The sequence below is a fragment of the Cyprinodon variegatus genome, unplaced genomic scaffold (assembly GCF_000732505.1).
Source record: "Cyprinodon variegatus isolate N-32 unplaced genomic scaffold, C_variegatus-1.0 Scaffold400, whole genome shotgun sequence".
Lineage (NCBI taxonomy): Eukaryota > Metazoa > Chordata > Actinopteri > Cyprinodontiformes > Cyprinodontidae > Cyprinodon > Cyprinodon variegatus.
The window spans coordinates 730,763-742,523 of NW_015150853.1; the positions used below are offsets into that span (position 1 = coordinate 730,763).

Sequence of the window (11,761 nt, forward strand, 5' to 3'; positions counted from 1 at the left end):
ACATGAACAGTTTTTAAATATTTTAATTTTTTTAATCATTTCTTCCTCCATGTCCCTTTACGGGCTCCGTATTATCTTGCGATAGCAAATATGTGCGACTTATCTCCAGTTAAAATAAAACATGAGGAAGGAATAAATTTGACCTTGTCGCACGTTATTTTACAGGATATCGCGATATTCTTTTCATTCAACGTTGAACCCGAACGGACCAATAGAAACTCACGCGGGACTTCCGTATAACAGGTCACGTGGTCTGATATTTGTAGTTTTTTTCCCCCCCTGTGTCTAAAGCGACGTTGGGAGCTATTCGTAAAATGGAAACATACTATGCAGAACAAGCTTCAACATAGAAAGGTATCGCTATTTGTATTAACAGTTTATAGACGTATCTGATAGTCGGCTGATATTGAGTTGTCCTAATTTAGACGTTAAGGGACCTGTTATGCCAGAGGCTAACGATGCTAGCTGATCATGCTAGTTAGCTGTGGAGCTGTTTCCACCGGGTTGTTTTATCAGAGCACAACGAAACCGACCCATCTAATTTGAAACAACTTTTAAGCTAATAATAACTGACAGCTTCATAAATTATGATAGTTTGTCTTTAGCCACGCTAACATTGCTAATTGTTGCTATCCCGAGAGTATCTGAGCGTTAATCTGTTTGAAAGGGGGTTAGGTCAAGTTGGCAGGCAGGTTGGTTATGCTAACTCTACCCTGACCGGGATATCTGACAATCTGCAGAGCAAATTCCTGCGCTTCAGCTCCAAGCCCCGCTGCAGAGAGGATGTTCCCCAGCCTGGCCCACAGACCATGGCATGTGTTTTGCAGAGTGTCCCTGCAGCGCAGGTCCTCACTGCACCACTGGGCTCCTAGGTTTCCTCCAGGTGAGCTGATGTTTGCTTTGAACCAGGTTATATTGGGTGAACTTTACTCATCTCCATGCCAAGTTTATCTGATGAATCAAAACAACTCATTTTATGATTTACTCTGATCTCTAGAAGGCTTCCGGCTCTCTATTTGCTTTATTACAGTAGTTTGATATTAGCTCAGTATAAGATTTACACTCTAACGAGGCAGCTAATCAGAATAATTGGATACACAAGGTTTTAATCTTCCTCTGGCCTTTTCAGGTTTTTCAGTCATATTCTTGCTTCTGTTTACCTCTTAAAATAAAAAAAAGTTTAACTTTGAAACATTTTTTGTTTAATTTCTGTAATTTGCCTAAAAATTCATGTGATTTTTGCACAGCTTCTGTCGGAGTTAAATAACATGCTGATGTCATTTTACATATCTCTGATGTTGCTGCAAATATCCATTACTGTAAAAAATGGTATATTGGTTATTTATTCCCCAGGTGCACAGTATTTAAATTGTTAAAACACTTTATAGTGCAGTATTTTATTTGTTTATTTTTTTTTAACTCTTCACTATTATGTTATTTTTATACACTCTTCTAAGGTCCACATTTGTGTGACCATTTTTGTGTCTTTTGCGGCTGTAAACTCCAGAATTTCCCCAGTGTGGGACAATAAATGGATTTTCTATTCAATTCTAAAAATGAATGAGAACTTTTAGTCTTCTAAAGTATTTCTCATTTTGTTTCAAAACTAGAATACCAATATTTACACTGCACTATATACTACACAGATATTGTCAGACGTATACTTTGAATGCTAATATAGTCAATCTTAATGATGTATATGCCCTCATCTGGCAATTATTAAGATGGGAATATTGATAAGAACGAAATAATAAAAAGTTTAGTTTTTGTTTTCTTTGCAAGTGAGACATAATCTTCTGTAGATGGGACTGCCTTTGAGTTTGTTTGTTTCTCATGAAGTACATTTTTTTTTTTTTTTTGTGCTCAGCCACTGTTAGAGCAAGAGCAAATTTCTGTTGTTGTACACAGTGAGCTTCAGTCATTTAATATGTTAGAGGCATAGACTGACTCAAAACTATTGCAACTCAAACACTCCAGAATGATTTTATTACTCTAAATACACATTTGGCAATAATGGCTTTCAAACTACATTTTTTGTAAAAGCCTGCTGTGTAAATCAGAACCTCATTATTTCTGTTTTCACTGGCATTGTATGTTTCTCTGTGGGGAAAAAAAAAAAAAAAAGCTGGAGCTTATCTGTAATGGTCCTCTGTTATGCCCAGGTTGGCAGGGTCGCGGCGTACGCAGCCTACGGTTCAGCCTTCCAGACTCACGTTTGGCCTCTTTGGGGCCGACCCAGGTGCAGTATTACTCTACCTCTGGTGATGGTAAAGATGTTCCTCCAAAATCAGAATCAGCTGATGCCCCCTCAGCAGAAACCGTGGCATCTGGTGCAGCAAAAGCCCCCCCTAATTCAACAGGTAAACCTTGCAGTTTAATGTTTTACTTCTACCTGATTGCATGTTGTTCACTTCAAAGTGATCTAATCATGAACATCGAAGCTTCATTTTTTTTATTAATATTGTTTCTCCCATAGATAAAGCATCTCAAGTGCTGACGAAAGCTGAGACAATTCAAGTTAAAGGTAACAAGTCCCATTGGTGCATCATTCTTTTCAAACATAGTTAAATAGGGTTTCCATAATAATTATTTATGTATTTCTCATTAATTTTTTTGTCCGCACAGTTCGAGCTGTCCTTAAGAAAAGAGAGTATGGAGCCAAATACACTCAAAACAACTTCATCACTGCTGTCAGAGCCATGAATGAGTTCTGTCTCAAACCAAGGTAATTCTGTTCTATTGTTTTTTTTAGTATAATATAAATTGAAATGCGTGTCTATCACAGGATCTGGCAACAACCCTTCATTTGTTTTACACTTGGCTTGAACAAGACCTGCTGACTTTTCTGTTAGTCAGTTTAAAGGTTTTCTTTCCATCATCTTTTTCTACTTGCAGTGATCTGGAGCAGCTCAGGAAGATCAGGAGGCGCAGCCCCCATGATGACACAGAGGCGTTTACTGTGTTTTTGCGGTCAGACGTGGAGGCCAAGTTAGTACGATCTTTTCTGCATTACACCTCAGAATATTTACAGAGAAACTGCTTTAGTTGGCTACAAAACAAGCTGTTTATCACAGCAGCATTTTCAATGTGTTTGTTTATGATTACGATCTGGTTTTGTTTCTATGCCATCAGAGCTCTAGATGTGTGGGGAAGCCATGAAGCTTTAGCCAGAGAGAGGAATCTCAGGAAAGAGGTGGAGAGAGAGTTTCAAGAGAGTAGGTTGAACATTTGTTTGTTAATCAATCAGAAGCACAACATTTCTGTACACAACAGCAGCATGAAAGAAATCCTCATATGTTATTTAGTAATGTAGAAAACATTTTTTTCTGTGCTCCAGCTCGAAACGTTTCAGCATCTTTGCAGACGGGCCGTACAGGCTGGTTGGGCCCTACTCTCCATACATGAGCTAAATTTACACAAATATCTGCTGCAAAATACTTAAGAAACACAATCATTTTGTCTAGATTTCTTTGCTTGTTTTTTTTTTTTTTTTTTTAATGGTAGAGTCAGCTTCATGCTACAAGTTTCTCTCTTTACTCTATTGAAGTGAATAACCAGATGTTCAGCAGCTGTTAGTCGTGTTTGGTCTGTTTTGTTACCTCGCTGTGGAAAAAGCTTAATCTCTGCTCTATTTGTTTTGCCTTCTACAGATATTTTCCGCAATCAGCAGCTATTGAAGGAATACAAAGACTTCTGGGGAAACACTAAGGTGAGCGATTTTTATTTATTTTATGATTTATTTGCTTTCAAGGCTGCAGAGTTTGGGAATAAGATTTTTTTGTTATTGTATGTTTTTTGAAGTTTGGAAACCAGGTAGGAAGAAAAGCTTTAATAGGCAAAGATATTTCCACACTTTATTCTGTCTTATCCTCTCAGGGCGTCTTCCATCTGTCCAGGTTTCCTTTTCTCCATTTGTCTTTCCGTCTGTCCATCTGTCCCTTTGTTTACTCTTCTATCCATTAATCCTTCTATTGCCTGTTCATCTGTCATTGGTTTATCCGTTTGTCCATTTTGTTTCTATCCATTCATCCATCTCTCCCTTCACTTCAATCTCTTTCTACCTTCCTTTCTTACCTGTAAATGTATATAAACTGTATTTGTATACAGAAAAATGGATCAGTGGATAACCAGCTGTGAAATATTGTAATGTTACGCCCCTGTATTAATAAAAACCATAGTAACATCTATTAACTATTTATCTTCAGAGTAAATTATTAACATTTTTACCCCCGTGCCATGGTGGTGTTAATTCTCCCTCGTTGTCATGGTGACCTTTGTCCTGATAGCAGGGGTTACCCCTTATTTCACTCACTGTACTCCACCTGGCTGGTATGTGGTGGCATTTTCTACTCTCTGCTGACTTGTTTGGTTGGACTATCCATCCAACCTGCTCCCCTTTTCACAGAACAACAATAGGGACAAAATGTCTATCCTGCTTTGTTATACACTGTCTAAAATGTCTTAAAAAACCCTGTCCTCCAAAACTAACAATCTATATTATAAATAATATTATAAATGTTTTTATTTCTTAAAGCCACGGTCCGGTAAGAGGGCAACATTTCTACAAGGTCCAGGGAAGGTGGTAATGGTGGCCATCTGCATGTAAGCTTTAAGGGTTTTTTATTATTCGTTTGCTTTGTTACTGAGTTTTTACTGAGTTCTGTTTGTTTTTATGGAGAAGTTGAATTTACTGAGCTGCAGCAAACATGGTGGGAGGCTTTGAATAACAGCAGAGCTCAGGGGTCTGCAGGGTCATCCACTATCTTGAGAAAGCATTACAGGCAGAATATGGGTGGATGAGACAGATGTAAACAAACTGGATTTGAAAAGAACAAGTATACATGAACAACTAATCCACCTGTGGTCCTCAGCAGGCGTTCTTAATAACATCCTTATACCAGATAATTATAATGATTAATTAATTTGTCCCCCTTGATTTCTACCTCATCGTTCATTTTAATAACTTAAGAGTTGAATGCATTTCATTTGAACTATAACTATATAACTATAAGAAAGGGAATATATGCGAAGTGAAAGAATGATTATAAATGTCTGTCATTAATAACAATAGGTCAGCTTGTTTTGTTTTTTAATACTATATGGGTGGGATGTTGGAAACTTGAAGTCACATGAGCCTCTGGTGCCCCTCAGATTAGGGTGATTGTGTTAGCGGTCACATGAAGCACGAGACCCGAGGAGTAAAGTAGTAATTTAATCAAAAGTCATGTCTAGGTCCTTTTCCAAAGTGCCCTACTTTAAAAAAAAACAAAAAAAAACATTTCCCACATGTAGACATTTACTTAGTAAAGTACATGAATAGTAAATGCTGTTTGTTTGGGTTCTTGAAAAGCCTTTGTTTTATGTCCTCAGCAATGGTTTGAACTTCTTCTTCAAGCTTCTGGCATGGGTCTACACCGGATCAGCCAGTATGTTTTCAGAGGCCATCCACTCTCTGGCCGACACCTGTAACCAGGCTCTGCTCGCTCTGGGAATCAGCCAGTCTGTCCGCAACCCGGATGCTGTTCATCCGTAAGCAGCACACCTCCCTGAAAGTGAAAAAATAAAACCCAAACAGAGTGCTTTTGGTCTGTCACTGTCACCACATGGTCAAATAAACCAGTCATCTCAGGTTTTACATTTAGGTGAAATATTCTGCAGAAGCTTTATGCAAACTTTCCCTGTCTACCTTTTAGGAAAAAAGTGTTTCATCATTTTCTGAAAACTAACTGAAAGAGAAAAAGTTTCACTCTGATAAAAAATTATTTTCACCAGAGTGAAATATATATTCCACTGTCACTACAAGCATGCTTGGTGTGAGGGATTGCATTCGAGTCAATGAGTCGATGCAATCAGCTGGTTTTCCTTAGATAGAAAACTTTGAATCAATTTGACTGTATGATCTGGTGAACTGTAAAGTGACTTGAGATGACTTGTGCTGTAAATTGGCGCTATATAAATAAACTGAATTGAATTGAATACACAGTAGAAGCAGAGAAAGAACTCTGGTTTCATTAAGAAAAAGAAATAACCTGTATTACCCCTAGTTATTGTCTTTGTCTAGAGATGTTTGTACCTGACTAAACATTGCTGGTCTATGTCTCCACTTCCTGTTTCAGGTACGGCTTTTCAAACATGCGCTACATCGCCTCCCTCATCAGTGGAGTGGGCATTTTTATGATGGGAGCAGGCCTCTCTTGGTACCACGGCATTATGGGTTTACTGCATCCAGAACCGATGGAGTCTTTGCTCTGGGTGAGTGTCTCTTTGACGACCATCTGGAAGTCTGAATTTATAAAGAGAACAAAAAAAGCATTTAATTTTTCATTTTACAGGCATACTGTATTTTGGCAGGCTCTCTGGTGTCTGAAGGAGGTTGGTTTCTTGCATAGTTTTAATTTTTTTTATTATACATTTCTTTTAACATAATTCTTGCATTTTGAATTAAACTTTCTTTGTTTTTCTTTCTCAGCCACCTTACTAGTTGCAATTAACGAGATAAAGAAGAGTGCCAAGCAGCATGGAATGTCTTTTTATGAATATGGTATGCACATTTGCCATTTCATTGGATCAAAAAGACATACTAGTTTTATGTTAATCTAGATCAGCTTTAAGACTTTAGTTATCAGAAGGTACACTGAAAAATTACAAGCTTTCTTATGAGGAGAAAGAAACTCTTTGTGTCAGATTTCTATCACTGGACACATCTCTGTGAGCTTAGATGAGAGAGAATCTGATGTTTAAATCATTCCTTATTTGGGGCTGTTTTGCCGTGTACAGTTATGCAGAGTCGTGACCCCAGCACCAATGTGGTGCTGCTGGAAGATGCTGCTGCCGTGTTGGGGGTCATCATGGCTGCTAGCTGTATGGGACTCACCTCACTCACAGGTAAAGAACAATGTCTGTGATGAAGTAACATCGGCCATTTGTTCCTGATGAGGTATGTCTTCCTGTTTTCACCAAAAAGCTTTTTACCACCTGTCCCAGGTAACCCGTACTATGACAGTCTGGGCTCTCTGGGCGTGGGCACCTTGCTGGGCGCGGTCTCGGCCTTCCTGATCTACACCAACACCGAGGCCCTGCTGGGGCGCTCCATACAGGCAGAGCATTTGCAGAAGCTCACAGAGTTCCTAGAAAACGACCCAGCTGTAAGGTCAGAATATGAGACAATGATGTAACTGTTTTCGTTTAAATCGGAATAAATCAAACATTTAATGTATTAGCTACCTGATCATATATACTACTGTTTAATGTGAATATTTAGACGTAGAATAAACCATTCCTTATTTATAAGACTGGATTCACAAGGTTCCTTCAGCTCAACTTTAAAACAGACATTCAGTTCATAACCTCGCTCACAGGAACCTTAGTCACCTATTTACACTGCCTCCACTCCGCTGCGCTGCAGAGCCCAAAGGAGATCAGTTAGCATGTGCAGATCACACAATAAAAGATAGACAGTCAGACCAAAACTTTATTTAATTTAAAAATGTATAAAATAGCTTTTTTTTATTTCCAGATCTTTTCATTGAATTGTACCAGTTTTATATACACACATATTCTGAAGTATATCTAGCCACCTTTAGTGAATCATTTTGGATGAATGCTGTGATCATTCAGTTTTCTTTTGATGTGATTTCAGTTTATTTACTGCGGTCTGACTCGGGTAACATGAAAATAAATTTTTTCGCCCTGCTGCAGGCTAACAACTGCCCTTAACTGCTGTCCTCAGATTTCGAAGTGGAGCTGGACTTCGGTGCTAAACCTTCACACAACTATTTTTAATATAATAGACTCCCTATGTTTGATTATAAGATACAGAAAACGTTCTGCTCAACGAAACAACCAGAGCCAAATCTCAAGTTGATGAATTTATTAGAAGTAAAAGCAAACGTGTTTCATCCAAAAAATATTGTTTACTGGGAAACAAATTAAAACAGTTTTAACCAAGCTATTTGCTATAAAAGGTTGAGTCAGCGAACTGACCTCAGATCAGAGAAGTCTTTGCCTCTCTGTATCCTCTGTCTCATGAGCGAATAGAATTGATCACATGAGTAAACCTTTGCTGCGTTCCTGGGCTTATTGAAGGATTTGTTACCATCTTTGTTCTGCGATTCAGCCCTCTTTAGGTTTTAGTCAAACTCTTTGGGTCTAAGATACTTGTGATTGTATCAAAAATGCTGCCTGTCCCAAAGTGATGTTTTGTAACTGTATTTATTGCACACAGGGCCATCCATGATGTGAAGGCCACAGATATGGGACTGAGTAAAGTGCGCTTCAAGGCTGAGGTTGACTTCGATGGGCGGGTGGTGACACGGTCTTATTTGGAAAAACAAGACATTGACCAAATCCTCAATGTGAGTTTTCCCTTTCATTTATAGTACTTTTTAATAACTTTTTTTTTTTGGTTTAAATTTTAAGGGTCTGTTTATTCTAAAAAAAAATAAATCATTATTTTATTTTACTAAATTATCATTTTGTAATTTTCTATTATTATTTGATTATTACAAGTCTAAATTCAACATTTTCTTGTACATTTTCAAGCACAACTGAATAAAAAATATGATATATCAGAAATAATAGGATTGAGGTGAAAAAAAGAGACAAAACAGGCTTCAGTTTAGTTGTGAAGCAACAGAGGAAATATTATTTGTTCCTTCAGCGCTCTAAAATCAAATAATAAAGAAAATCTGATTTGTTTATTTATTATCTCATCTGTAAATCTTTATGTGAACAAAAACATGCTCATAAAGTGGGTCTAACTGGAAAACCTAACTGATTTAAGCTGTGAATTATTTGATTTTCAAACTTCAAAGGTTTCTAGATCTTATTTCTTTTTGACGTTTGGAAAATAAATAAAAATAAATAACAAGCTGTCCAGTTTGAAAGTTTCCTTCCAAACTGAGATTTAGAGTCGATCCCTGCTGATCTGCAGAAAGCAGACAGAGGAACCACAATGAAAAAAACAGTTTGAAGGAAATATGTTGGCACTTAAACATTTTTGCTAAATAAAAAAGATATAACAATTTGTTTGAATAAAATGATGTATAATTAGCTTGATGGGTTCATCATGTTTGATGAATGGTGGTGGCTCTGGTGGCTGCTGTAACCTGTGCTGCTGACCAGGTCATGGGACACATGGGACAGGCTTTATTTTAGCAATCATGCCTAATAAAGGTGAGACTTATTTAATAATCATATCAGAACATGAAGTTTGTTTTTAGACTTAGACGACTTTATTGTCATTTTGTATACACAGTGTATACAAAATGACATTTAGTTTTGTACAGCATTCAGACAGTAAATTAGCTGCTTATCAGCGAAATTAACATTTTCATTTCACAAAGTGGAGCATTGATCAAACAGTTTGGGAGAAAAAAAAACATGTTACAAAATGCAATTATGTGGAAGTCCATAGCATTGCAAAGACATATATCTATATGGTCCAAAAATGCAGTAGAAAAACATTTTTTTTTTTTAGTTAACTTGAATAATTTTATCCTTTTTTTGATAAATTTAAGTTTAGGATCACTACTGGGACGCATCAGGCAAAGAAAAGCAGATAATGCTGTCTTTCTATTAGGAAAGTGCCCAAAACCAAGTTAATATTCTGTTGATTTCGAAAATGCTAATTTTAGCAATCGCTGTATTTCCAATAATTAAGATATTCAGCTAAAATTGCACCTGATTACATTTGTTTATGTAATAAATCCTGAAAACAACATGGCAGCAGCAGATGTAAACACACAAGATTTACATATTCATATTTCAGCCACTGCTATAATGCTCATCATGCAAACTGAATGGAAAAAACAAATAGTCTCGTCATGAATCCATATATGCTGCACAATCATCCTACGACAACACTTGCTGCAGGTCACATGACACATGCAAGTGGGAGAAAAAGTGTTTCTACAAATGTAGCTGCTGTCTCCAAAATGATTTTTTTGAGTCACCCACCCCTGATGTCTCCATGTTTGTGCCGTTTACTACAAACGGGAACGTTTGGAATTAGCCATGGGATTGTTTGTATTCCATCTGCAGGAAATCCAGCAGGTCAAAACACCTGAAGAGCTGGAGAACTTCATGCTGAAGCACGGCGAGAACATCATAGACACCTTAGGGGCAGAGGTGGATCGCTTAGAGAAAGAACTCAAGGTAGTAAAGGAGGAAACTCTTGTCCTCCACTAAAATAAATCTATGCTTTAGAAATATTCAGATTTATCTGTAACTGTTTATTTCCTTTGCAGCAACGTAACCCAGAGGTTCGCCACGTAGACTTGGAGATACTATAGTGCCTCAGATTCTGCTGAGGAAATGTCCTGCCGCACAAAGAACATTAGAGGAAGGAATAGAGAAAGCAGCCCCACCAACCATGATCATCTCCACCTCTAATGAACCTGAAGTCTTACTCCAGATCAGCCCTGAAGCACAAAGGCAGCGTTTGAACTTGAAAGTGTTGGAGATGCTCAGTTTGAATCTAACCACGAATCCTTCCATCCATCATTCCTCAGTGTTTGTGTCTGGATTTTCCAAAGGTCCAAACTCAGAACAGGATCAGTGTCAGCTACCAAACCTGTACATGAAGCTTACGTGTGAACAGTGATTGTGTTTCCTACACAGGTAAAAGGAAACTGGAGCTCTACATATTTAATTCAAAGGTATTTAAAGACTAGTTCATGTTAGATGGTGTTTTCTTTTAATATAAAACCTTCCTGAAGATGGCTCTGTAAGGATGCTGAGATTTTATTGCTTGAAGATGTATTCAGATTAAATTGATGTAAAGCACATCATTTGATTTCTAGTGGATGTGTAAAAATGAATGCAAAGGAGGGAAAAATCAAACTTGATTTATCATGTCTTTTATTAAAGTAAAAGAAAAATGTGATAGAGAAGAGAAAATTGAAGTTTAAGGCGATATGATCCCCTGAAATTTTTCTCCAGATTGCTTTTTTTTTTGCTACCCACAGTCACCTTATCAGCAGGTGATCAGTTCTGAAAAGATAAACTCCTGAACAAGGATAGAAGGGTTTCATCCCCACATTTTTTTTCTTTAACAAAAACTTTTTTTCCCAGATTTCACTAAATGCAGGCTTCCTACCTTTTTCCCTGATAAAATACATGCCTGCTAATGGCATGTGTTTTATCAGTTAAATATGTAGCAGGTAACATCCCTTACCAAACTCCGTATTTCTACTGATTAATCTAAAAAATGTTCAACTTCTTTGATTTTCTTCTTTTCTTTTAACTCTGCGTTAGCACCTAGCTAGCTGCAGCTGAGACACACCTGCAATGGCCCAGTGCTGCTTCAGGAGGTGGGCCGGAGTCATAAGGCTGGTCATGGATGACGGGTTTATAGATATTTTGGATGGTTTCAATAGTTATTTTACTGATATTGTCACTGCTGAAGGACTTGGAATAAATTCAGAATAATTTATTGAACCGTTGTGCAGTTGTTTCTTTTTCTGTCTGTGATAACCCAATCACAGATTACGTCATGGGCCGTTTATGTCCAAAGGTTTCACTATTTGCTTTGTGTAAATGTTAAATCTAGCTTTGATTCTAATTCTGTAAACAGTGGGTGCTTTTTGTGACCTCGATGTGATATTTTTCTACTTTTACTTTGCTCAACCATATGAATTATATGTAATTAACCCAAGTAGAACCCCAGACCCACTTAGTACTTAACAAGTTGGAGCCCACATGCTCATGGCGATTGCATCTAGATATGCAGTCATTGTCAGATTTCAAGATTTGTCTTTTT

At 37.4% G+C, this 11,761-nt stretch overlaps 1 protein-coding gene across 1 annotated transcript; it reads left to right on the forward strand.

Annotated features, from left to right (window-relative positions):
• The first annotated feature begins 229 nt into the window (after positions 1 to 229).
• Positions 230 to 11,436, forward strand: slc30a9 (solute carrier family 30 (zinc transporter), member 9). Its single transcript, XM_015387658.1, has 18 exons — positions 230 to 354; positions 741 to 883; positions 2,163 to 2,360; positions 2,477 to 2,524; positions 2,626 to 2,725; positions 2,896 to 2,988; positions 3,133 to 3,215; positions 3,651 to 3,709; positions 4,535 to 4,602; positions 5,371 to 5,529; positions 6,117 to 6,252; positions 6,333 to 6,372; positions 6,470 to 6,541; positions 6,778 to 6,885; positions 6,985 to 7,150; positions 8,225 to 8,354; positions 10,042 to 10,155; positions 10,248 to 11,436. The coding sequence occupies exons 2-18, from the start codon at positions 784 to 786 to the stop codon at positions 10,290 to 10,292; spliced, it is 1,719 nt and encodes a 572-aa protein (XP_015243144.1). The 5' UTR covers positions 230 to 354; positions 741 to 783; the 3' UTR covers positions 10,293 to 11,436.
• Positions 11,437 to 11,761: the final 325 nt, after the last annotated feature.

Coding starts and splice junctions, on each gene's coding strand:
- slc30a9 (XM_015387658.1), top strand. CDS start 784: ATGTTCCCCAGCCTGGCCCACAGACCATGGCATGTGTTTTGCAGAGTG. Junction 3,710..4,534: donor ACTTCTGGGGAAACACTAAG/GTGAGCGATTTT, acceptor TATTTCTTAAAG/CCACGGTCCGGTAAGAGGGC. Junction 10,156..10,247: donor GCTTAGAGAAAGAACTCAAG/GTAGTAAAGGAG, acceptor TTTCCTTTGCAG/CAACGTAACCCAGAGGTTCG.